Below are 22890 nucleotides of genomic sequence, written 5' to 3'. Positions count from 1 at the left end.
TTTTAAAAATTGTGACATTAAATGAAATTTTGCCCAGTGTTTTATGGGTAACTTCTTACTGTGATGTCATCAATTACAAACAGGAAGGGAAATTATTAGCTTAAAAAATGTACTATTCTCTGATAACATTTTTATAATTTTTAGTTCTCAAAACATATTTATCTTAAAGGCGCAATGGGCGATTTTTCGGCAATTTGAGAACGCAGGCGGAAGTGCGCATGCGCACTTCCGCCTGCGGACTGATACAACACACACGTGCGTTTGTTTATTAGCGCGACGGAGCGCATCGCTCGTCTCCCGTAGATTTCTGTCCACTTCTGCGTCAGCTCGAACTGTCTTTCTCCGTCTTCATTTTGTCCCGTACACTGAGGGAACTATATTATGATAGATCCATGCGCTTAGGCACGCGGAAAGTGCTGCTCTCATGGGACGAGCCGCACGCGGCTGCAGGTGAGCGGTAGGTGCGTTTTATGATTGATACGTGGCAGGACTAATCGGCAGTCCACGCCACGAGGAAATAAGACTCAGATCTGGGCCAAAAAAAATTATTGTCCATTACGCCTTTAACTGCATTTTAGTTCAATGAGTGATCCGACCTGTCAGAGGCACTTTAAACACACAAACTATTAGCATTAGCAATAACATAAGTGATGAGGTTTGGCAAAGTCTGGATTAGCTCAAATGAAATGTCCAAAATGCTTCACTTCACGCCAAAATATGTTTCAGACTGTGAGATTTTGGATTTGTAGTAAAGCTGATGACGCACACGCTGTGGAGACCGTCTGATTGGTAGATTTCTTCTGCCTTTCAGAAACCATAGTAACGGGTGTTTTTATGATGGTAACTGACTTTACCTGCGCGGTAACTGCAGTAACGCAGCTGTCATAGATTTTACTGAACATATGGAGATGTTTACGAGCCGCTTCTACTGTTGGGCCACTGCTTGTTCTAGAGGTTTTATACTTGATGCAGTATTTATACTTAACACTGGTGAATTCATCTTTTATACAGTATATGTCAATGGTACATATGAAAAATGGCCCATACTGTAGAAAACAATGGGTTGTGTTGCTGATGTCCACTAGAGGGAGCAATACACAACAGAACTGTGAGGGCTTAACCTCTGCAAGAATGTAATGTATCATATTGTATTGTACAACAAATGTAAATAAAAACATGTATTTTGTACAAAGTTAATGGATATTTGAGACACAAACAGTTTCTACAACATTTATTGTTCTCGTCACTCTTTATACTGATCATTCATAAATAAATAGTGTTGTAGAGCTGAACACAGCAAATAGTACATTCATTTATATAAATTAAACATTTGTAGATATATCCAAGATTACTATACAGTACATGTCAATGAGAAAATAAAAATAAATGTTTACATTAAAACAATATATTCAGTTACCAGTGTAATATACACTATTTAACTTCCAGCCGTCTGAGCTGGAACACGAGGTTTGTGAAGTATCACACATGATTCAGGTCCTCCATCGTCCTGGAGCTGATGCTCTGTTTCCTGAGAAGATACAAACGAGATCATTAAAGGAGTCCCATATTAATTATTCTGAGACGATTCCAGTTAATTTTTTATTCAGTCAATATTTCTAACCTGTAATAAAGGACAAATGAGTGCATTTAAAGTCATCGTTACTAAAATGTAACACATGGTTTTACTGCTTAACTATATATAATTCTATAATTATTTATATCTATAATATTTGTTGGATTTGATTGATTTATTGATTGGACTTATTTGGTTTCTCTTTTATACATTTTAAATACATTATATACATTTTAAATCTTGTGTTTTTATGCTGCCACTAATAAGCAGAACACAACAATGTTTGGTTTGCAGATATAAAAAAACACAGTTAAATGATCCTGAATCTGGTTCAGAGTCTTAAAGAAAAGGAACATTACTATGGGAACATTGTGGCGTTCATTATCAGCCATGGTCACAATATGAGGGGTCAGGAGGTCAGCGGCTCTCACCTCAGCTCCTCCAGGCAGACTTTGTTCCGGAGCCTCACGTCTTCGCTGATTGGATACAGCAGCAGGATCAGCAGGCCTGTGACGATGAAGGCCACAGGGGCGGCGCCGATGAGCAGCTTCAGCGTGTAGACCACGGGGGCCGGCTGTTTGCACGCGCCCGTGTCGTACCCGGCGAATCTGCACGGAAACAAGACTCCGCTTAGAGACGAGTTTCAGTCCTGGCACGGGCAGAACGAGCAACAACGCCTTCGACTTCACCAGTTATGATCCAGTTTAGGATTCAAATACACCTGCGAGTCGTTATTGTCGTCTCCATGGAGATGTTTGACAAGGCAAGACTGTTTGTGTTCATCCCGTTTGGAGCGAGGGCAGAGGATCATGCAAAGTACGGAATACTAAAGAGGGAAATGTAAATGTTTCATATCACGAGTGTTTGAAGTTATGCGACATTTGAATATATAAATATGTCATTTATATTGTAAGAGGAGATAAAACTGGAATAAAGCAAGACAAAGAAGGACAAAACCAGGGAAAAAAACAGGACTAAACCATCGACTAAAACTGGAATGAAGCAAGACTAGAACAGGACTAAACCAGGACAAACCCAGGACTAAACCAGGACAAACCCAGGACTAAACCAGGACAAACCCAGGACTAAAACAGGACTAAACCAGGACTAAACCAGGACTAAACCAGGACAAACCCAGGACTAAACCAGGACAAACCCAGGACTAAAACAGGACTAAACCAGGACTAAACCAGGACTAAACCAGGACAAACCCAGGACTAAAACAGGACTAAAACAGGACTAAACCAGGACAAACCCAGGACTAAAACAGGACTAAACCAGGACTAAACCAGGACTAAACCAGGACAAACCCAGGACTAAAACAGGACTAAACCAGGACTAAACCAGGACAAACCCAGGACTAAACCAGAGACTAAACCAGGACAAAAACAGGACTAAACCAGGACAAACCCAGGACTAAACCAGAGACTAAACCAGGACAAACCCAGGACTAAACCAGAGACTAAACCAGGACAAAAACAGGACTAAACCAGAGACTAAACCAGGACAAACCCAGGACTAAACCAGAGACTAAACCAGGACAAAAACAGGACTAAACCAGGACTAAACCAGGACAAACCCAGGACTAAACCAGGACAAACCCAGGACTAAACCAGGACAAACCCAGGACTAAAACAGGACTAAACCAGGACTAAACCAGGACTAAACCAGGACAAACCCAGGACTAAACCAGGACAAACCCAGGACTAAAACAGGACTAAACCAGGACTAAACCAGGACTAAACCAGGACAAACCCAGGACTAAAACAGGACTAAAACAGGACTAAACCAGGACAAACCCAGGACTAAAACAGGACTAAACCAGGACTAAACCAGGACTAAACCAGGACAAACCCAGGACTAAAACAGGACTAAACCAGGACTAAACCAGGACAAACCCAGGACTAAACCAGAGACTAAACCAGGACAAAAACAGGACTAAACCAGGACAAACCCAGGACTAAACCAGAGACTAAACCAGGACAAACCCAGGACTAAACCAGAGACTAAACCAGGACAAAAACAGGACTAAACCAGGACAAACCCAGGACTAAACCAGAGACTAAACCAGGACAAAAACAGGACTAAACCAGGACTAAACCAGGACTAAACCAGGACAAACCCAGGACTAAACCAGGACAAACCCAGGACAAACCCAGGACTAAACCAGGACTAAACCAGGACTAAACCAGGGACTAAACCAGGACAGACCCAGGACTAAACCAGGACAGACCCAGGATTAAACCAGGACTAATATCATAACACATAATAATTATTGCCATCGATACTAAAAGAGAGATAGATATTCCTTTTTGTCTCCCACTGAAAACTCTTCAGCAGGTTCAGTCCTGACGTGTCACACGACAGCGTCAGCACAAAAACATGATCAAAACATTTGTTTACAGACGTTACATTTGTTTTCCGTTTATTACTGAGCTTCATGGCATCTACAATTTGAAACAACATCTTATCTTATCGATTCTCGCTATAGATGAGTCACTGTTTTTGAAAGACGTATCCAAGCTGAAAATGCACAAATGTCGAGATTTATCATTGTTTTTGATGGATCAGAACCATAAACCACATTTAACTAAAGGCTCAAAGTAAAGAATTGCTCCTTGGTCATTGAATATCGTCGTGACCACTTTCCAACGCTATCGAAGCAAAACAAAATGACAACTTTCAGCCATTTTTCTTTTCAATCCAAGATATTTTTCAGCACAAACCAAGTCCAAAAAACCTGCAATCCGTCTCTCAAAACTCGACCGCGCACACTTCTTAATCCTCGTCGTCGGTCTTAAACGACAGATGGATCGTTGTGCCGTCGCGCGAGTCCAAACTTATCGACTTACCGCCCTGACGCAGCGAGTGCAACTTCAAACGCGCCGAGTCGACACCCCGGACTCCATGAATAAAACATCGGGGCAGGAGGATCTAATGAGGAGCACTTAAAAGAGAGACTCCGCCGCGCGTGGCCCGTAACTTACTCCAGACAGAGCGTGGAGACCCCCAGGGAGATGCTGGAGGCGAACTTGGTGAAGAACACGTAGAAGGAGTAGAAGATGGCTTCGTGGCCCCGCGAGAAGGGGTTCGCCAGCCGGAAGTCGTCCACCACGTCCGGCAGCATCGACCTGCAAGAGCAAAACGACACAAACAGGTGAGAGACTGAGCGCACGAGAGAGACAATGTGGCCTAATGTCAAATCTGTCACACCGTTGTTGTTTTTTTGACATATTGAACGGTTCGCTTGTGTTTTTTGTCGAAGCAGAACGTTGAAAATGACTGGACCGCATGGAAATGGTCTCAAAAATCAATAAAAGAGATCAATTTTGCTTTCATTTTCTCAAGCAAAACCTGTGAGACGAGAAAAACACCTAAACATATCATTATTTGACTTATTCAGGACTAAACCAGGACTAAACCAGTATTAAACCAGGACTAGAACAGGACTAAACCAGGACTAAACCAGGACTAAACCAGTATTAAACCAGGACTAGAACAGGACTAAACCAGGACTAAACCAGGACTAAACCAGTATTAAACCAGGACTAGAACAGGACTAAACCAGGACTAAACCAGGACTAAACCAGTATTAAACCAGGACTAGAACAGGACTAAACCAGGACTAAACCAGGACTAGAACAGGACTAAACCAGGACTAAACCGGTATTAAACCAGGACTAGAACAGGACTAAACCAGGACTAAACCAGGACTAAACCAGGACTAGAACAGGACTAAACCAGGACTAAACCAGTATTAAACCAGGACTAGAACAGGACTAAACCAGGACTAAACCAGGACTAAACCAGGACTAGAACAGGACTAAACCAGGACTAAACCAGGACTAAACCATGATTAAACCAGGACTAGAACAGGACTAAACCAGGACTAAACCAGTATTAAACCAGGACTAGAACAGGACTAAACCAGGACTAAACCATGATTAAACTAGGACTAGAACAGGACTAAACCAGGACTAAACCATGATTAAACTGGGACTAGAACAGGACTAAACCAGGACTAAACCATGATTAAACTAGGACTAGAACCAGACTAAACCAGGACTAAACCAGTATTAAACCAGGACTAGAACAGGACTAAACCAGGACTAAACCAGGACTAAACCAGTATTAAACCAGGACTAGAACAGGACTAAACCAGGACTAAACCAGGACTAAACCAGTATTAAACCAGGACTAGAACAGGACTAAACCAGGACTAAACCAGGACTAAACCAGGACTAGAACAGGACTAAACCAGGACTAAACCAGTATTAAACCAGGACTAGAACAGGACTAAACCAGGACTAAACCAGGACTAAACCAGGACTAGAACAGGACTAAACCAGGACTAAACCATGATTAAACTGGGACTAGAACAGGACTAAACCAGGACTAAACCAGTATTAAACCAGGACTAGAACAGGACTAAACCAGGACTAAACCATGATTAAACTAGGACTAGAACAGGACTAAACCAGGACTAAACCATGATTAAACTGGGACTAGAACAGGACTAAACCAGGACTAAACCATGATTAAACTAGGACTAGAACCGGACTAAACCAGGACTAAACCAGTATTAAACCAGGACTAGAACAGGACTAAACCAGGACTAAACCAGTATTAAACCAGTATTAAACCAGGACTAGAACAGGACTAAACCAGGACTAAACCAGGACTAAACCAGTATTAAACCAGGACTAGAACAGGACTAAACCAGGACTAAACCAGGACTAAACCAGTATTAAACCAGGACTAGAACAGGACTAAACCAGGACTAAACCAGGACTAAACCAGTATTAAACCAGGACTAGAACAGGACTAAACCAGGACTAAACCAGGACTAAACCAGGACTAGAACAGGACTAAACCAGGACTAAACCAGTATTAAACCAGGACTAGAACAGGACTAAACCAGGACTAAACCAGGACTAAACCAGGACTAAACCATGATTAAACCAGGACTAGAACAGGACTAAACCAGGACTAAACCAGTATTAAACCAGGACTAGAACAGGACTAAACCAGGACTAAACCATGATTAAACTAGGACTAGAACAGGACTAAACCAGGACTAAACCATGATTAAACTGGGACTAGAACAGGACTAAACCAGGACTAAACCATGATTAAACTAGGACTAGAACCGGACTAAACCAGGACTAAACCAGTATTAAACCAGGACTAGAACAGGACTAAACCAGGACTAAACCAGTATTAAACCAGGACTAGAACAGGACTAAACCAGGACTAAACCATGATTAAACCAGGACTAGAACAGGACTAAACCATGATTAAACTAGGACTAGAACAGGACTAAACCAGGACTAAACCAGGACTAGAACAGGACTAAACCAGGACTAAACCATGATTAAACCAGGACTAGAACAGGACTAAACCATGATTAAACTAGGACTAGAACAGGACTAAACCAGGACTAAACCATGATTAAACTAGGACTAAACCAGGACTTAATCAGGGCTAAAACAGGACTAAACCAGGACTAGAACAGGACTAAAACAGGACTAAACCAGGACTAAACCATGATTAAACCTGGTCTAAACCAGGACTAAACCAGACGAGAGAAACACCTAAACATATCATTATTTGACTTATTTATTTGTATTTTGCGTGATCATTTGTATGATATCGCCAGCTCGCAATATCGCAACTACTCACTTCCGACCACGTTTTGCCTGTTCTGATACTTTGCTGAATGCCTCTCACTGCTCTTCACCAGGGCGTATTATGTCTATTGCACGTTGAGGCTTTTTAAATACATTACGTCCAGATAGAGAATATTACATGTGTTATTGAGGAAAATCTGAAAGAGTTTATTCCTTTTTGACATTTTGATTTACTAATACTGCAGCTGTCTGTTGAAAAGATTTATATTTTGGTATGTTTTTAGAGTCTGTATTGTCCAGGTAACGATTACAATGATCAAATAAAAGAGATTTATTAAAGAGAGAGCGAACAGTAATTAAGTGCCAAATCATTCTTTCTGACCGTAAACATCCTCTTTTCTCTGACTTTGTCACTTCTGTCCCGTTCATTCCCCAACGCGGGTTGTTAACCGCACTTAACACGTACATTTTTAAGGTTTGGATGTTTTTTAATGCATCACGTACGGAAGCGTGTTCATGATTTTGCAGCAAAACAATTTCCCAACAGAGACAAATAAAGTCTTCTATCAAACTTAAAACTACTATTGTTTAAAGTTGCCTAGTCACAATTAACCTCTTCTTCTGCACTCGTTTACATGTCATAAGCACAGATTTAAAGTGCCCCCTACAGGTCGGACGACTCATTGAACTAAAATGCATTTGAGATAAATACATATTGAAATTTGCTAAAAAATGATACAAGTTTTATCTTTTTTTTTTTGGTTTATAATTTCACTTCCTGTTTGTAATTGATGACGTCACACTAGGAAATGACCACTATTTGTCACTTCTTTTTTTTGACAAATAAAAATAGAGAGCAGCTTTATGTTGTTGAATTCATGTTTAGAATGTCAAAAAGTTAGTTTGTTTTGTGTAAATTATGAATAACTCGACAAAAACTTACTCCATTGGTGTAAAACTATGATTTATATGTACAACAGGTACAAATACACCAGATAAAGTCAAAATTAGAACATGGTATGAATCTTCAAGCGTGGGCCCTTTAAGCTCCATGGCGACCCGCATTATTCTTCAATCGCATTCGCCAAACACACACCAACGGCCCATGACACGAGCACTACTTATAAACCCGTCCACCACAATTACAGAGCTAATAACGTGACGAGATCGCGGTCAACGTGCGGTCGCAGGCGGGATAAACAATCGGCCCGTCCAAAACTAACACGTCCCCTGCTGTTTGGCCCCTGTAATTTGGGTTTAGGGCCGGTGCGGGACGTGGAGGAGGAGCCTGAAGAGCCCTGGAGACTCACGGTAAACAGAAACACTCGCTCACTGTGCGCTGTCAAGTGTTCGAGAAGACATCAGCCGCTCGTAACCAGGGTCTGAGTCGCTCGTAACCAGGGTCTGAGTCGCCCGTAACCAGGGTCTGAGTCGCTCGTAACCAGGGTCTGAGTCGCTCGTAACCAGGGTCTGAGTCGCCCGTAACCAGGGTCTGAGTCGCTCGTAACCAGGGTCTGAGTCGCCCGTAACCAGGGTCTGAGTCGCTCGTAACCAGGGTCTGAGTCGCTCGTAACCAGGGTCTGAGTCGCTCGTAACCAGGGTCTGAGTCGCTCGTAACCAGGGTCTGAGTCGCTCGTAACCAGGGTCTGAGTCGCTCGTAACCAGGGTCTGAGTCGCTCGTAACCAGGGTCTGAGTCGCTCGTAACCAGGGTCTGAGTCGCTCGTAACCAGGGTCTGAGTCGCTCGTAACCAGGGTCTGAGTCGCTCGTAACCAGGGTCTGAGCCGCTCGTAACCAGGGTCTGAGTCGCTCGTAACCAGGGTCTGAGTCGCTCGTAACCAGGGTCTGAGTCGCTCGTAACCAGGGTCTGAGTCGCTCGTAACCAGGGTCTGAGTCGCTCGTAACCAGGGTCTGAGTCGCTCGTAACCAGGGTCTGAGTCGCTCGTAACCAGGGTCTGAGTCGCTCGTAACCAGGGTCTGAGTCGCCCGTAACCAGGGTCTGAGTCGCTCGTAACCAGGGTCTGAGTCGCTCGTAACCAGGGTCTGAGTCGCCCGTAACCAGGGTCTGAGTCGCTCGTAACCAGGGTCTGAGTCGCTCGTAACCAGGGTCTGAGTCGCTCGTAACCAGGGTCTGAGTCGCCCGTAACCAGGGTCTGAGTCGCTCGTAACCAGGGTCTGAGTCGCCCGTAACCAGGGTCTGAGTCGCCCGTAACCAGGGTCTGAGTCGCTCGTAACCAGGGTCTGAGTCGCTCGTAACCAGGGTCTGAGTCGCTCGTAACCAGGGTCTGAGTCGCCCGTAACCAGGGTCTGAGTCGCCCGTAACCAGGGTCTGAGTCGCCCGTAACCAGGGTCTGAGTCGCCCGTAACCAGGGTCTGAGTCGCTCGTAACCAGGGTCTGAGTCGCTCGTAACCAGGGTCTGAGTCGCCCGTAACCAGGGTCTGAGTCGCCCGTAACCAGGGTCTGAGTCGCCCGTAACCAGGGTCTGAGTCGCTCGTAACCAGGGTCTGAGTCGCTCGTAACCAGGGTCTGAGTCGCTCGTAACCAGGGTCTGAGTCGCTCGTAACCAGGGTCTGAGTCGCTCGTAACCAGGGTCTGAGTCGCTCGTAACCAGGGTCTGAGTCGCTCGTAACCAGGGTCTGAGTCGCTCGTAACCAGGGTCTGAGTCGCTCGTAACCAGGGTCTGAGTCGCTCGTTAACCAGGGTCTGAGTCGCTCGTAACCAGGGTCTGAGTCGCTCGTAACCAGGGTCTGAGTCGCTCGTAACCAGGGTCTGAGTCGCTCGTAACCAGGGTCTGAGTCGCTCGTAACCAGGGTCTGAGTCGCTCGTAACCAGGGTCTGAGTCGCTCGTAACCAGGGTCTGAGTCGCCCGTAACCAGGGTCTGAGTCGCTCGTAACCAGGGTCTGAGTCGCCCGTAACCAGGGTCTGAGTCGCCCGTAACCAGGGTCTGAGTCGCTCGTAACCAGGGTCTGAGTCGCTCGTAACCAGGGTCTGAGTCGCTCGTAACCAGGGTCTGAGTCGCCCGTAACCAGGGTCTGAGTCGCCCGTAACCAGGGTCTGAGTCGCCCGTAACCAGGGTCTGAGTCGCCCGTAACCAGGGTCTGAGTCGCTCGTAACCAGGGTCTGAGTCGCTCGTAACCAGGGTCTGAGTCGCCCGTAACCAGGGTCTGAGTCGCCCGTAACCAGGGTCTGAGTCGCCCGTAACCAGGGTCTGAGTCGCTCGTAACCAGGGTCTGAGTCGCTCGTAACCAGGGTCTGAGTCGCTCGTAACCAGGGTCTGAGTCGCTCGTAACCAGGGTCTGAGTCGCTCGTAACCAGGGTCTGAGTCGCTCGTAACCAGGGTCTGAGTCGCTCGTAACCAGGGTCTGAGTCGCTCGTAACCAGGGTCTGAGTCGCTCGTAACCAGGGTCTGAGTCGCTCGTTAACCAGGGTCTGAGTCGCTCGTAACCAGGGTCTGAGTCGCTCGTAACCAGGGTCTGAGTCGCTCGTAACCAGGGTCTGAGTCGCTCGTAACCAGGGTCTGAGTCGCTCGTAACCAGGGTCTGAGTCGCTCGTAACCAGGGTCTGAGTCGCTCGTAACCAGGGTCTGAGTCGCCCGTAACCAGGGTCTGAGTCGCTCGTAACCAGGGTCTGAGTCGCTCGTAACCAGGGTCTGAGTCGCCCGTAACCAGGGTCTGAATCGCTCGTAACCAGGGTCTGAGTCGCTCGTAACCAGGGTCTGAGTCGCTCGTAACCAGGGTCTGAGTCGCTCGTTAACCAGGGTCTGAGTCGCTCGTAACCAGGGTCTGAGTCGCTCGTAACCAGGGTCTGAGTCGCTCGTAACCAGGGTCTGAGTCGCTCGTAACCAGGGTCTGAGTCGCTCGTAACCAGGGTCTGAGTCGCTCGTTAACCAGGGTCTGAATCGCTCGTAACCAGGGTCTGAGTCGCTCGTAACCAGGGTCTGAGTCGCTCGTAACCAGGGTCGGGCCAGAATTTACGGACTCCAGAGTAATTGTGGGACTAAATAAAAGTTAAAGCGGCGCTGTTAGCATTCAATATCTAAAAGCTGCTTCTTACGCATGGTTAAGACGGATGTTACGCCATAAAAAAGTGACATTATCAAAGAAATGACATGAAGAGGACATATTTTTGGACACAATAATAATGTTTTTGGGATTTTAATGTGGTAAAAGAAAGTGGGAAGATAAAACTGACTTGTAGTGAACTCTAAATTGGGACTAATTGCGGAACCAAACCAGGACTAAACCAGAACATAATCCAGAACTGGCACAAGCAATAACAACATTTTTTGTGTTTTTTTTGTTTTTGTTTAGTTTCCTGTTGGTTGAATCATCTATTTATTGTCTATTTTTAGTTTTTGTTTGTTCTTGTTTTGTTTATTCTTTTTTGATTCCTGTTTATTGAGTTATCTATTTTGTGTCTATTTTTCTAATAACTTATAATAATAATAATAATAATAAATCTTTTATTTATATAGCGCTTTTCAGGGACCCAAAGACGCTTTGACATACACAAAAAGGGGGGTATTTACAGACAGGGGGGGGACAGCACGTACAATAAACAATAATATACAGATAAAATAAACAAGACAGAAGAAGTAGAAAGAAAATGATGGGGATGTAACAGGGGGAAGAAGTGTAGTCAGTGGGGTAGAGGAGGCTAGGGGTAGGTTATAAATAGTTTACTAAGGTTTTACCACAACTTTATTTTTTATCACCTGCTTTTGGCCTTACTTGGTTGTAGAAACGGGCGGTCATTAAAAACAACTGATTTAAATATTGCCATAGTTACCATGGCAGAAGGAGCGAGGCGGCGACGCTGAGCCCTGACGACACGGCGACCACGTACGCCACCACCACGTTCGGGATGAACACGAGCATCAGCGTGAACGGCATGATCCACTGCAGGAAACACAAAGCAGTCATTTCCTGCTCTGGCGACCAATCACAGCCTGCCACCATTTATTTTGTAGATTATTACAAATGGAAACCGTGCAAAGCTTTCACGTAATAAAGTAAAATGTGTCGGAATGAAGTAAAATGTGTCAAAATAAAGTAAAATGTGTCGGAATAAAGTAAAATGTGTTGAAATAAAGTAAAATGTGTCGAAATAAAGTAAAATGTGTCGAAATAAAGTAAAATGTGTCGAAATAAAGTAAAATGTGTCAAAATAAAGTATCAATATTATTCGTTCTTTAGCACTTTGGTCACTTTGAGTGTTGTAAAGGGCTCTATAAATAAAAATCAATTGATTGACTGATTGAGCGCCGATGCATTTACTCACGGTGATGCCGCAAAACGCCGCCGTCTTCTTCCCGAATCGCTCCAGGAACCACTGCCACAGGGGAATGCTTATGACCGCCGACAACTGCGACCGCAACGGCAAATGAAACACGGCGATTAAAAACACAGACGACGACACGTTTCGACCGGACGCAGCGCGACTCACCAGGATGGTCAGCACAATGTTCTGAAAGTGGTCCTTCAAGTCGGCCGCGTACGTGCAGAAGAGGACGAAGTTACTCTGCACCAGCTGCGAAACGGAGACAAAGGCAAACGTCAGAGCAGAGGATGGCGTTCACATGGCGTGTCAGAGTCGAGTGAAGCCGCGGACGCCGTTTTACGAGAGATTCGGTCCCGCGGCGCGCTAACGTGGCCGACAACTGACACGCGCTCGAATTGAGAGGCTGAAAATACACGCGGCGAGGGAGTAGACGAGTTAGCATAGTGCTTTTTTGGGCAATCTTTAATATTTTAATTTAAAAGCTGTATCTCTTTGCTCAAACGTACACTTTAGCATTTCGTGTAACGTATCCTGAAACTTAAAGCTTTGGTGTCTGATTTTCAAACCATGAAAGGAGAAAGTAGGGATTTAAATCTATGTATCTATACTTTGCTTCTAGCATAACTTTAAAACAGCTTTTTCAGATGGAAAAGTAACATTTTCACTTCTCTCAAAGTGTCATAAAGTCCCTCAAATGGCTCTGGTTGAAGAGTTGAAGCTAATGTAGCTAATGTATTTTTGTGACAGAATTCCGCTTTTACAATATACTGCACAGAAGGTTTAAATATTTGTATTTCCTAGTGCGCAAAACTTAAAATAACTTGTATTAAGCAAAACAATCCTTATTTCGAACAAGAAACGTCTTATTTCTGAGAGAGAACAACGTAACTGATGAGAAACATTGAGTAAATACAGTTTAAACCAGTCGCGGCGACACAAATATATAGAAAGAACGTTTTGTAAGTTAAGTAAACTTTTGTAATTGTACTTTGTCCCGCCTTTCAATGCTCCAGGTAAAAAGTGCACTGTATTATACAGTCTTTTCTCCCTCTGAACGCTTCTAATGTTTTTATCCAGCACATTAATCTATAAAGCTGTATAAAGCAATAAAACGGCACACAACGGCCCCCGAGATGAAACACTTCCAAACGTGCCCTTAATTTAGCCAGAGCGAAACACTTTAAAGTCCCGCGGGATCGTCGCCGTCGTCTTCTTCTCTGATGTGGCTTTTATCGTCCGCGAGTGACAACATTAGTGGGTAATCGCGTGGCGTTACGGGCCCCTCGGAGCGCGGGGGCCTCGCAGCAGCTTAAGACTGGAGCTTTCAGTAAGAGCTCCTCTGCGCTGATCCAATCGACATCGAGCGGCGGGCGCGGCTCCGGTTACGGCGGCCATCACTGTTGTATTAGTACTGCGAGTACTTACTAAAGGAGTACTTCAAGCAACGCAACAGGAAAATGTTACTTTAAGCCATTTTTACATTGAATATCTTTTACTTTTACTTTAATTTGAGTGCAAGTATCTGTAATCATCTGTAAAATACTTTCCACAGGGTTTGAGCGTTTATTTTTAGCGTTTTTTGGTAACAGTTGGTATCTCAGTTGATTTTGCAAGTGCTACTTCTACTTGAGTATTTACCCCTGCTCCTTCCTCTATCTGTACTTTTACTTTAAAGTCGATAAGACAGTTTTAACTACACATTTCACAAAAACACAATTGTATTCCAGATTTGACTAAACATTTTGCCTGTTTGTCCCCAGTTTGACCATTTTTGTAACGTTTATAACTGCACTTCCTGGTTGGACATGGGCAATAGAGGTAATTCCACAACTGTTACCTAGCAACCAGAAAGTAAACAAGAGCCAAAATCCATATAAATTACACAACAGCTATGATTTGCCACATAATAATACTTAATAGCGTCTTTATTTTGCGGAAAGATCTTTAAAACTGTCCGTTAAGCGCAAACTGTCTCTGTGTTTTCAATGGCGCGTCGCACATTGATGACATCACAGAGGGAACTCGGCTCTACTTCCTGTCATTTCAATTTCCTCTTATTTTCCCAAATTTCTTCGCAAAACCGCAACTCAACAGAAGCAAAACCACGATAAATATTCACCACAGGTTCTGCCCCGCGATACTAGAACCCGCCACACAGACTTGAAGTAACAAACCTGTATCGCCACGGTTACGAAGAGGAAGGAGGCCGTCAGGGTGAGGTACGGCCCGTGTCGCATCACCAGAACGAAGCCCCTGTAGAACGAGACCTGCTTGTCCGACTTGGGGCCGTACGGATCTGCAAGGCACAAGAGCCAAGAGCGAGACGGGGGTCAAATATTGCACGGGAAGAGGAAGAGGAAGAGGAAGAGGAGGAGGAAGAGACTGTCGAGGGCTTGTCCAGGAGTGAGCGCCGCAATGCAGAGGAGTCTGTGAGTCCCGCTGAGAGCACCTGAGACTGACAGTGAAAACACCTAACGCACTTGATTCGAGGGAATGTGCCGCAGTGACCGAAATATTGTGACGTCGTATTGTTAGAAGTGTCAAAATATGTTAAATGTAGACCTTTAAAAATGTAATGACAGACATTTAATCCAGATTTTGAGGTTTTACAGGATACTCACAGTAGCTTATCATTTTATCTACAGCTATATTACATGCTTTGCTGTAAATTATACTTTTTCTGAAGTTCAAATACAATTTTAAGTTAGAATTTATACATTTTTTTCCTTCCTTTGTCGCAGAAAAAGCAAAATAACTGACATTTCGAGCCTGGAAATTCACAATTGTTGCTTTTTGAGAACTACACATACCATGATCCTTTGCTTCGTTTCAGAGTAGAAATAACGGCACTTGAAGATCTTAATTATTTGGAAAACGACTGATTATTTGTACAAAAAGCTTGTTTAAAAGAAAAAAGTACAATGTCCATTTGCCCAATATTGTTTGTTTGTGATAAATATAATACAGTAAATGGTTTAAATGAACAAAACCACTGATGTTAGATTATATATTATTTCTATCTGTTATTTATGTGTATTACCAGATCACGAGTGAAATTCTCCTCCGTGAGATCAATAAAGTAGTTAAATGTCGGTCGAGATGGCACAGTAATAAATGAAATGGAAGATTAATAAATGAACGTTAACGGCCTAATCGAGCAGGAGCACCATGCAGGATGTTACATCGAACTGTTCAGAATATTTATCGTCTTTAATATTGATTTCAATTAGCACCGCGACTATTAAATAGATTGATTGTGACTAGTTGACAATATTCAATAGTAATCAATAATCAATAAACATAAACATTGGACAGTACACTCTAAAATACCTTTTTTATAACAGAGACAGTGGCATTACTAAAGCAAAATGTCAAAAAAGATGTCGTGAAATGCGCTTTAGTTTTTCTCCACAAATACCTACTCGATTGGTGTAAAACTGTAATTTATATGTGCAACAGATATAAATACACCAAATAAAGAAAAAATAGAAAATCGTAAAAACCTGTCATAGGCAGGTATATGTTAAGATAAGATAAGATAAGATAAGATAAGATATTCCTTTATTGTCCCACATGGGGAAATTTCATTGGTGCAACGCAGGTAGATACAGAGGTAGATACAGAAGAACAGATCACTTATAGGAAGTCTGAAAAACACTTTCAGTAGAAGATCTCCTATAAATAAATAAAAACTCCCATAGACAAATAAATAAATAAATAAATAAATACCATTGCATGTGATCCCGACAGTAATTGCACATGAATATGTGTTACGACAGCACATAGATTGCACATGAATTTCACAGTAATTGCACATGAATTGCACATGAATTCCAACAGCAATTGCACATATGACAGAGTTGCACATCAGTATTAGGTTAGGTCAGTATTGCGAGTGTTCAGTACTAACAGTTTTTGTTATAAAGTCTGACAGCAGCAGGAAGGAAAGACCTGCGAAACCTCTCCTTCACACATCGAGGATGGATCAGTCTGTCACTGAAGCTGCTCTCCAGAGTGGACAGAGTGTCCTGCAGGGGGTGACACTCATGGTCCAGCATAGATGTGAATCTAGCCAGGACCCTCCTGTCCCCCACCTCCTGCACCGAGTCCAGAGCACAGCCCAGGACGGAGCTGGACTTCTTGATGACTCTGTCCAGCCTCTTCCTCTCCCTCTCTGTGATGCTGCTGCTCCAGCAGGCCACACCATACAGGAGCTGATGCCACCATCAAGGTGGGAGTTAAAGGTGTGTTTTATTTTTACATAATTATCTTTAAGCACCAAGCTGCGGCAAGACTGAATAATAACAGTTTTTGGGGGATTTTTTTTGCACAAAAGTGAACGTAAAAGTCCTTCAAATTGTAATAAACATTCACACATTTTGTCCATGATAAACTTGTTCTTTGTCATTAAGAGGTCGACATTCAAACCTCACATGAGGCTTGGAGGCCTTTTTTTGTGTTTTAAAATAGCAATTATTTAAGACAGCGTGTCCAAACTGTGGCCCGGGGGCCAAATGCGGCCCTCAGACCATTTTTTGTTGGCCCTCAGGCTCCCTCCTAAATTGGCCCAATCAACAAAAAGTAGTTATTTTTACTGTAAAATTGAAAAAATTCAAACATATTTATGTTATAGCAACCGAATATTAATGTTCCAAGTCTTATTAAAGGTTCATTCATACATTTTTGGGTTGTTTGTGGCCCTCTGCTCCCTAAAACTTTCAAAATGCAGCCCTCGGTGAAAAAAGTTGACACCCCTGATTTAAGATGAAGAAATGAACATCGAAAACCATTTTTACACAACAAAATATGATAAAACACAACAGATTGTCCAACTTGAGGAAAACAAATTGTGATGAATGTGATTTTCTTTCTTTCATATTCCGTACAGAAACAAAACCGTGGCCTCACCCTCTCGTTCCTTGACCCCCACGAACATGACGAGCGTGCAGATGAGGAAGATGCCGCAGATGACGCCGGCCGCGATCATGTACGCCTCTTTCTGCGGGAACAACAGAAACACAAGGTTCCGATCAATCCAGAGCCAGAGGTCTATTCTGAGCCCTAATCTTTAATTCATAATCACCACCAATGCATTAAAATTTCAGCCGCGGTTTTTCAACGCAGGAAATGGCGGCGTTTTGATGGAGTGGAAATAAATGCATGTGATTGTAGTGTCTTTGGTGGCGTCAGTTGCTTGTCTCCGGATCACTTTAATGCCACACTGCGTAACATTCCAGGCATAGTAAGACTCAAGAAAGATGTAGTGCACCTTTAACGCTGCGGTACCTGATTTGTGAACCGGGAAAAGGAGGTTCTGACTCGTCAGCAGCGCTCGCAAACCCTTTGTCACATCGTTAATTCATCGTCATTTTCAGGCCAGTGCGCGGCTTTAGAACAGCTTTCTCAGGGGGCGGAGTTAAGGCGGGGCGGGGTTAAGGCGGGGCGGAGACCCTCGCTTTCGGCTCTTGACGTGACATAAAACACATTTGTTGTATCTGTCTTTCTTTTTCTTTTGTCTTTTCAAGCATTGCGATTACGATTTTATTCGCAATTTATGTTTGGATAGATTTTGTTGAAAGTTCACATGTTAAATCCAAGCATTAAAGGACAAATATTATGCATTAAAGGACAAATATTATGCATTAAAGGACAAATATTATGCATTAAAGGACAAATATTATGCATTAAAGGACAACTATTATGCATTAAAGGACAAATATTATGCATTAAAAGACAAATATTATGCATTATTTGTATTGTTATTGGCCTTTAAACGTGCTCTTGAGTACCTTTAATTTGGCATTTGAAAATCTGCTGTTTTCCAGAGTTATGGCGCCGTTTACTGGCTGCAGAGGGAATTACGCACAGTTTAAGCTAAACACTTTTCAATGCATTTCAAGCCTCTCACTTCCGGGTCTCAGAACGCAGTTGTGCTGATTGTGACTATTTATAAATTCATTAGTTTTCTACCGCTTGTTCCCGTTAGAGGTTGCGGGTGACTTGAAACTATCCCAGTAACTTTGGGCCTTAGGCGGGGCTCAGCCTGGACAGCTCGTTAACACAGAGACATAGATGAACATTCACTCTCCTTATTGGGAGGCGAGAGCTCTAACTGTGGCTTTAAAACAATGTTAGACCCTTGTTAAAAGCTCAGAAAAGTCATACGTCTACTTCAGCATCTGAGAAAAGACTGAAATCTGAACTGCTAAACTATTTCAGATGCATTTCAGGACATGTTTGTCGATAAATTACCGGGTTTGCAAGTTTTTAAAGATCTGAGGTTAAATGTGACTCATCAAATTGCACTTTCGATTGAAGCCCTGTCTCACAATTGCTCTTTTATTCGTCTGTATTTCAACAATAGGACATATTGATGAAAATAAATTGTGACAATAATGCTTTCTATAAACATTCAACACATCATTGGAAGCAGATTAATTTAACAACAGTAACATTCAAATAAACACTGTATTTTGTCCAATAAATCATTTGTTTTTGCCTGCGCTTCAGAATTCTCTGCAAATCCAACAAACAGGAAGAAAACCTCAGGTCGCAGCGTTTCCTAAAATAAACCTTTAACCATTTAGACCTCAACAGGAAGTTCTCTGCCTTGAACAGCCCTCGTTTGTTTACTATTTTCTGACGCGGTGAGGCCCGGCGGTCCCTTATTATTTACGCACTTCAAAAACGGCTCCCAATTTCCGAAGTTTACGTTTCGCCTACGCCTCCCTGACCACCGACCACGGGAGACGCTTCGGTTTGGAGGCCTCGCCAGAACGGAAATGGAAACGGACCAAACTTGCACAAACACGGGACGGTCGGACCAGAGTCGAGCTACGTTTACATCCGCAAATGCAAACACTTTCCCATTTCCCATCGTGGCAGTCAGTGTTTTCTCTGCTTAAATTATTGTGAATGGACCGTTTTGTTGCCTAATAGTACAAACTTGAAATAGTTAATATGTTATTACACTTTAACTTGACTTCGCTGAATCTTTAGACCAAAACCGCGACTGGTACATTGGTTTTGTTGTCAGTATTGGGAGGTTTTGGTGCAGAAAATATGGAAGAATTACGCTGCTAAAAGTATGTTATGATTGTTGAAAGTAATATGAATAAACATCTTCACATTGTGCAGACAATATTTCGACATTGCATGGGGAATGTGCCAAAGTGTGTCGAATATGTCTTAAAATCCACAACAAAAGGGCCTAAATATCACTGTTTAAGAGTCTCCTTTTTATGTTTTTTTTTTTTTTCAATTCTCAGTTTTTGAAAAATAGAAACATAGAACAAGAAAGATGACCAGAGAATATTCTTTTGAATAATAATAATTATATAAATAAAATAAAAAAATAAATAAAATAGACAAAATAAATAAAATAAATAAAATAAATAAAATAAATAAAATAAATAAAATAAATAAAATAAATAAAATAAATAAAATAAATAAACATATTATTTATGAAAAGCATATTCTACCACACAATAGCATAACAAATTAACACTGACGTCACCAAAACACATGACAAAAAAGCCATCAGTGGATTTTTAAGATCTGCATCGTGTTAACCTGGTATTTATTTATTTATATTATAAATAAGCTATAAGCTAATAAGCTAATAAGCTAATAAGCTAATAAAATAAATAAAATAAATAAAATAAACATCTTCACATTAAATATGAAAAGCATATTCTATCACACAATAGCATAACAAATTAACACTGACGTCACCAAAATACATAACAAAAAAGCCGTATTTAGATTTTTAAGATCTGCATCGTGTTAAAGTAGTATTTATTTATTTATATATTTAAGTTATTAAAAATCCAAATTACACGTATAGGTTAATCCGTCCCTTAGCAGAGTGAAACGTTTATTTTCAACAAAAACGACTCAGTATCACGCCTTTACTTCCTGCATATTCAGTGAGAAATGAACTGACATGTTAAAACCATCTTTTATCAAACGCTACTGCTCCTGGCCGCGTCTCAAATGACTTTTTTGAAGGATTTTTCTACCCGCAGGCTGTATTAGTCATGACATCTAATCACTACTCGACAGAAAAATTCACTATTCGCTTGTTCGCAGCGGATCGATCCCGTATTTTAGCCGCAAGTTCGAAACTCGAAGTCCCACAAATGCGACGCAAATAGCCCTAACGTCAAACAGACCGCGGAGGACCACAGCGTTTGCACTGCCGAGCTCACATTTCAAACGGGGCGCTCCTTCTCCCATTCCCACCATTTAAAAAAAGCCTCAAACGTGACGGCGAGTTAAAGGCACAATGGTTCTTTCCGTCCATCAAAGCCATGTTTAACTTTCCAACGTTCAGCTAAATCAACACACGTAGCTTGTAGTTAGCATTTCTATGTCATTTGGAGACGATTTTTAAGCGCATAACAGCACAATCTAATAATAAACTCAACTTCACATTGAGCTTCTTGTTGATGAAGACCATGAAGAGACTCTCCTGGCGCTTTGGTGCATAAGACACTAATGTAGGCTTTACTATTCTGACAACCAGGCTTACAATTACGAGCTTTCGTTGATAAACTGCTTTTAACGATGGGAAAACATGGACTATCAGTTGTTCTAAGCGCTAAACAAGCTAAACATAAGTTAACAACGAAAAAATTACACAATAAAGGTAATTTAGGGAAAGAAAATCACAAAGAAAACGAGGAGTTAAATGTGGATGTAATGTCAAAGCTTAAAGTGGGAAATCAATTATTTTTTAACTTGAAAGAAAATGAGAAAATGTATTATTCTTTAGCGAACGACACATGATTTTTATTGTATTTTTTCAGGTATAGGAATAACATTGCTCTACTTTAAAACTACCTTTGTTTACTTTTTACTGAAACGAATGGAGTAAAGATCATCTAAGTTTGCAAAAATCTCCGTTTTACTTGGACAAATCTTTCTTTTCTTCTTCTTCTGTCTTTAGGGAGTGACATCGCTCTAACCTACAGCTTCAAACCTTACTTTCTGCTCTGTCTTGCTTCACATTATCGATTCAGTTTTACAGAAGCAGAAAATGTCCTCGTGGAACTCTCCGAGGAGCCACGCTGAACATTTTTGGAGGTAAAACTCTTTCCAAAGTCGCACACGGCGAGACACTTACTGCTTGCGACAGGTCCTGGGAGCGCGCCAGGCTCCGGACGATCTCGGCGCGGCTGATGTTGCCGTGGAAACCGTTGGCGGCAGCGGCAGCGGCGGCGGTCATGTTGTGGCAGTGCTTTCGGGTGTGAGCACTGGCGACGATCTGGCCCTGGATAGCGGCGCCGACCAGAGTCCCCATCACCTCCATGGTCATTCCTGCCACACAGCCACGACGGGCGGTTTAGTGAAAGGTGAACAAAAGAGGCGCGGTATGGACAAAAAAAGAGGAATATTTCAACATATTTCAACGTGTTTCGCGATATCTCGATGACGCCGTGCGGACGGTATTTTGACATTGCATCGGGAATGTGCCAAAAGGTGTCTAATATGTCTTGAATCGTAAATGAACCATAAAATCCACTACAAAAGGGCCGAAATGTTACTGTTTGGGAGTCTCTTTTTTATGTTTTTTATTTGAAACTTTTTCTCAGTTTCTCAGTTTTCGAAAATGAGAAAAATGGACAAGAAACATGGCCATATAATGTATATTTAAATAATAATATAAATAAAGAAAAACAGATATAAATATTTAAATGATTATAATAATAATAAATAAATGCACAATTGACAAAACAAATAAAATTATGACATAAAAAGTCCAACATTTATTTCCCATTTAGTCCAGAATTTTTCAAATGTGTCCATTTTCGGGAGACTCTGTTTTATGTTATTTTTGTTTATAATTATAGAAAATTTACTAAATATATCATAACTTTGCATACCTCCACAGTATCAACAGTAGTGATATTTTCAATTAAATATATATTTCTGTAGCTTTTCTGTGCATTGATACAAACATGAGTCTATTGTTTAGCTCTCTCTTATTGCTGTGGGGCTTTAGTCGTTTGGCGTCTTAGTCAATCAATTTTCCCATTAGTCAACTAATGATTTTATCTGGATTATGGATTTATAGGCAGCGGCAGTAGAAAAGATAATACACGGAGCGACTCGACAGTTCAACCTGCCTTTTCACTCATGAAGATGCTGTTTATTAGAACTGTATGCGTTTGTGAATCAATAAAACCGCGCTAATCGTTTTTCTTGTATAATACGAAACGATTGAAGAGAAAACACAGTCCTGCTTTGTCTCATCTGTCGTTTACCTCTCTCTTCCTGCTTTACTCGCTGGGTCGATCTGTCAGTCAAAAGTGTCTTAGTCCAGTGGGCGGGGCTCAGTCAGAGGTGTCTTAGTCCAGTGGGCGGGGCTTTAGTCGCTGGGTCGATCCGTCAGTCAGAGGTGT

At 42.3% G+C, this 22890-nt stretch overlaps 1 protein-coding gene across 1 annotated transcript in view; it reads right to left on the bottom strand.

Annotated features, from left to right (window-relative positions):
• Positions 1-1217: 1217 nt before the first annotated feature.
• mfsd2b (MFSD2 lysolipid transporter B, sphingolipid) overlaps positions 1218-22890 on the bottom strand; it is a 56028-nt gene continuing 34355 nt past the window's right edge. The window contains exons 6-14 of the mRNA XM_072440134.1: positions 21612-21805; positions 17393-17483; positions 14659-14780; positions 12650-12733; positions 12485-12568; positions 11993-12102; positions 4561-4704; positions 2005-2181; positions 1218-1528 (exon numbers count right to left, since the gene is read on the bottom strand). Coding sequence (XP_072296235.1) covers positions 1480-1528; positions 2005-2181; positions 4561-4704; positions 11993-12102; positions 12485-12568; positions 12650-12733; positions 14659-14780; positions 17393-17483; positions 21612-21805 — 1055 coding nt within the window. The 3' untranslated portion in view covers positions 1218-1479. The remainder of the gene's footprint in view (positions 1529-2004; positions 2182-4560; positions 4705-11992; positions 12103-12484; positions 12569-12649; positions 12734-14658; positions 14781-17392; positions 17484-21611; positions 21806-22890) is intronic.

Source organism: Eucyclogobius newberryi, unplaced genomic scaffold, assembly GCF_026437365.1.
Source record: "Eucyclogobius newberryi isolate DKJ021-1_F unplaced genomic scaffold, fEucNew1.0.hap1 SCAF_1, whole genome shotgun sequence".
In the NCBI taxonomy this organism is placed as follows: domain Eukaryota; kingdom Metazoa; phylum Chordata; class Actinopteri; order Gobiiformes; family Gobiidae; genus Eucyclogobius; species Eucyclogobius newberryi.
This window is presented reverse-complemented; position numbering and strand designations above follow the sequence as displayed.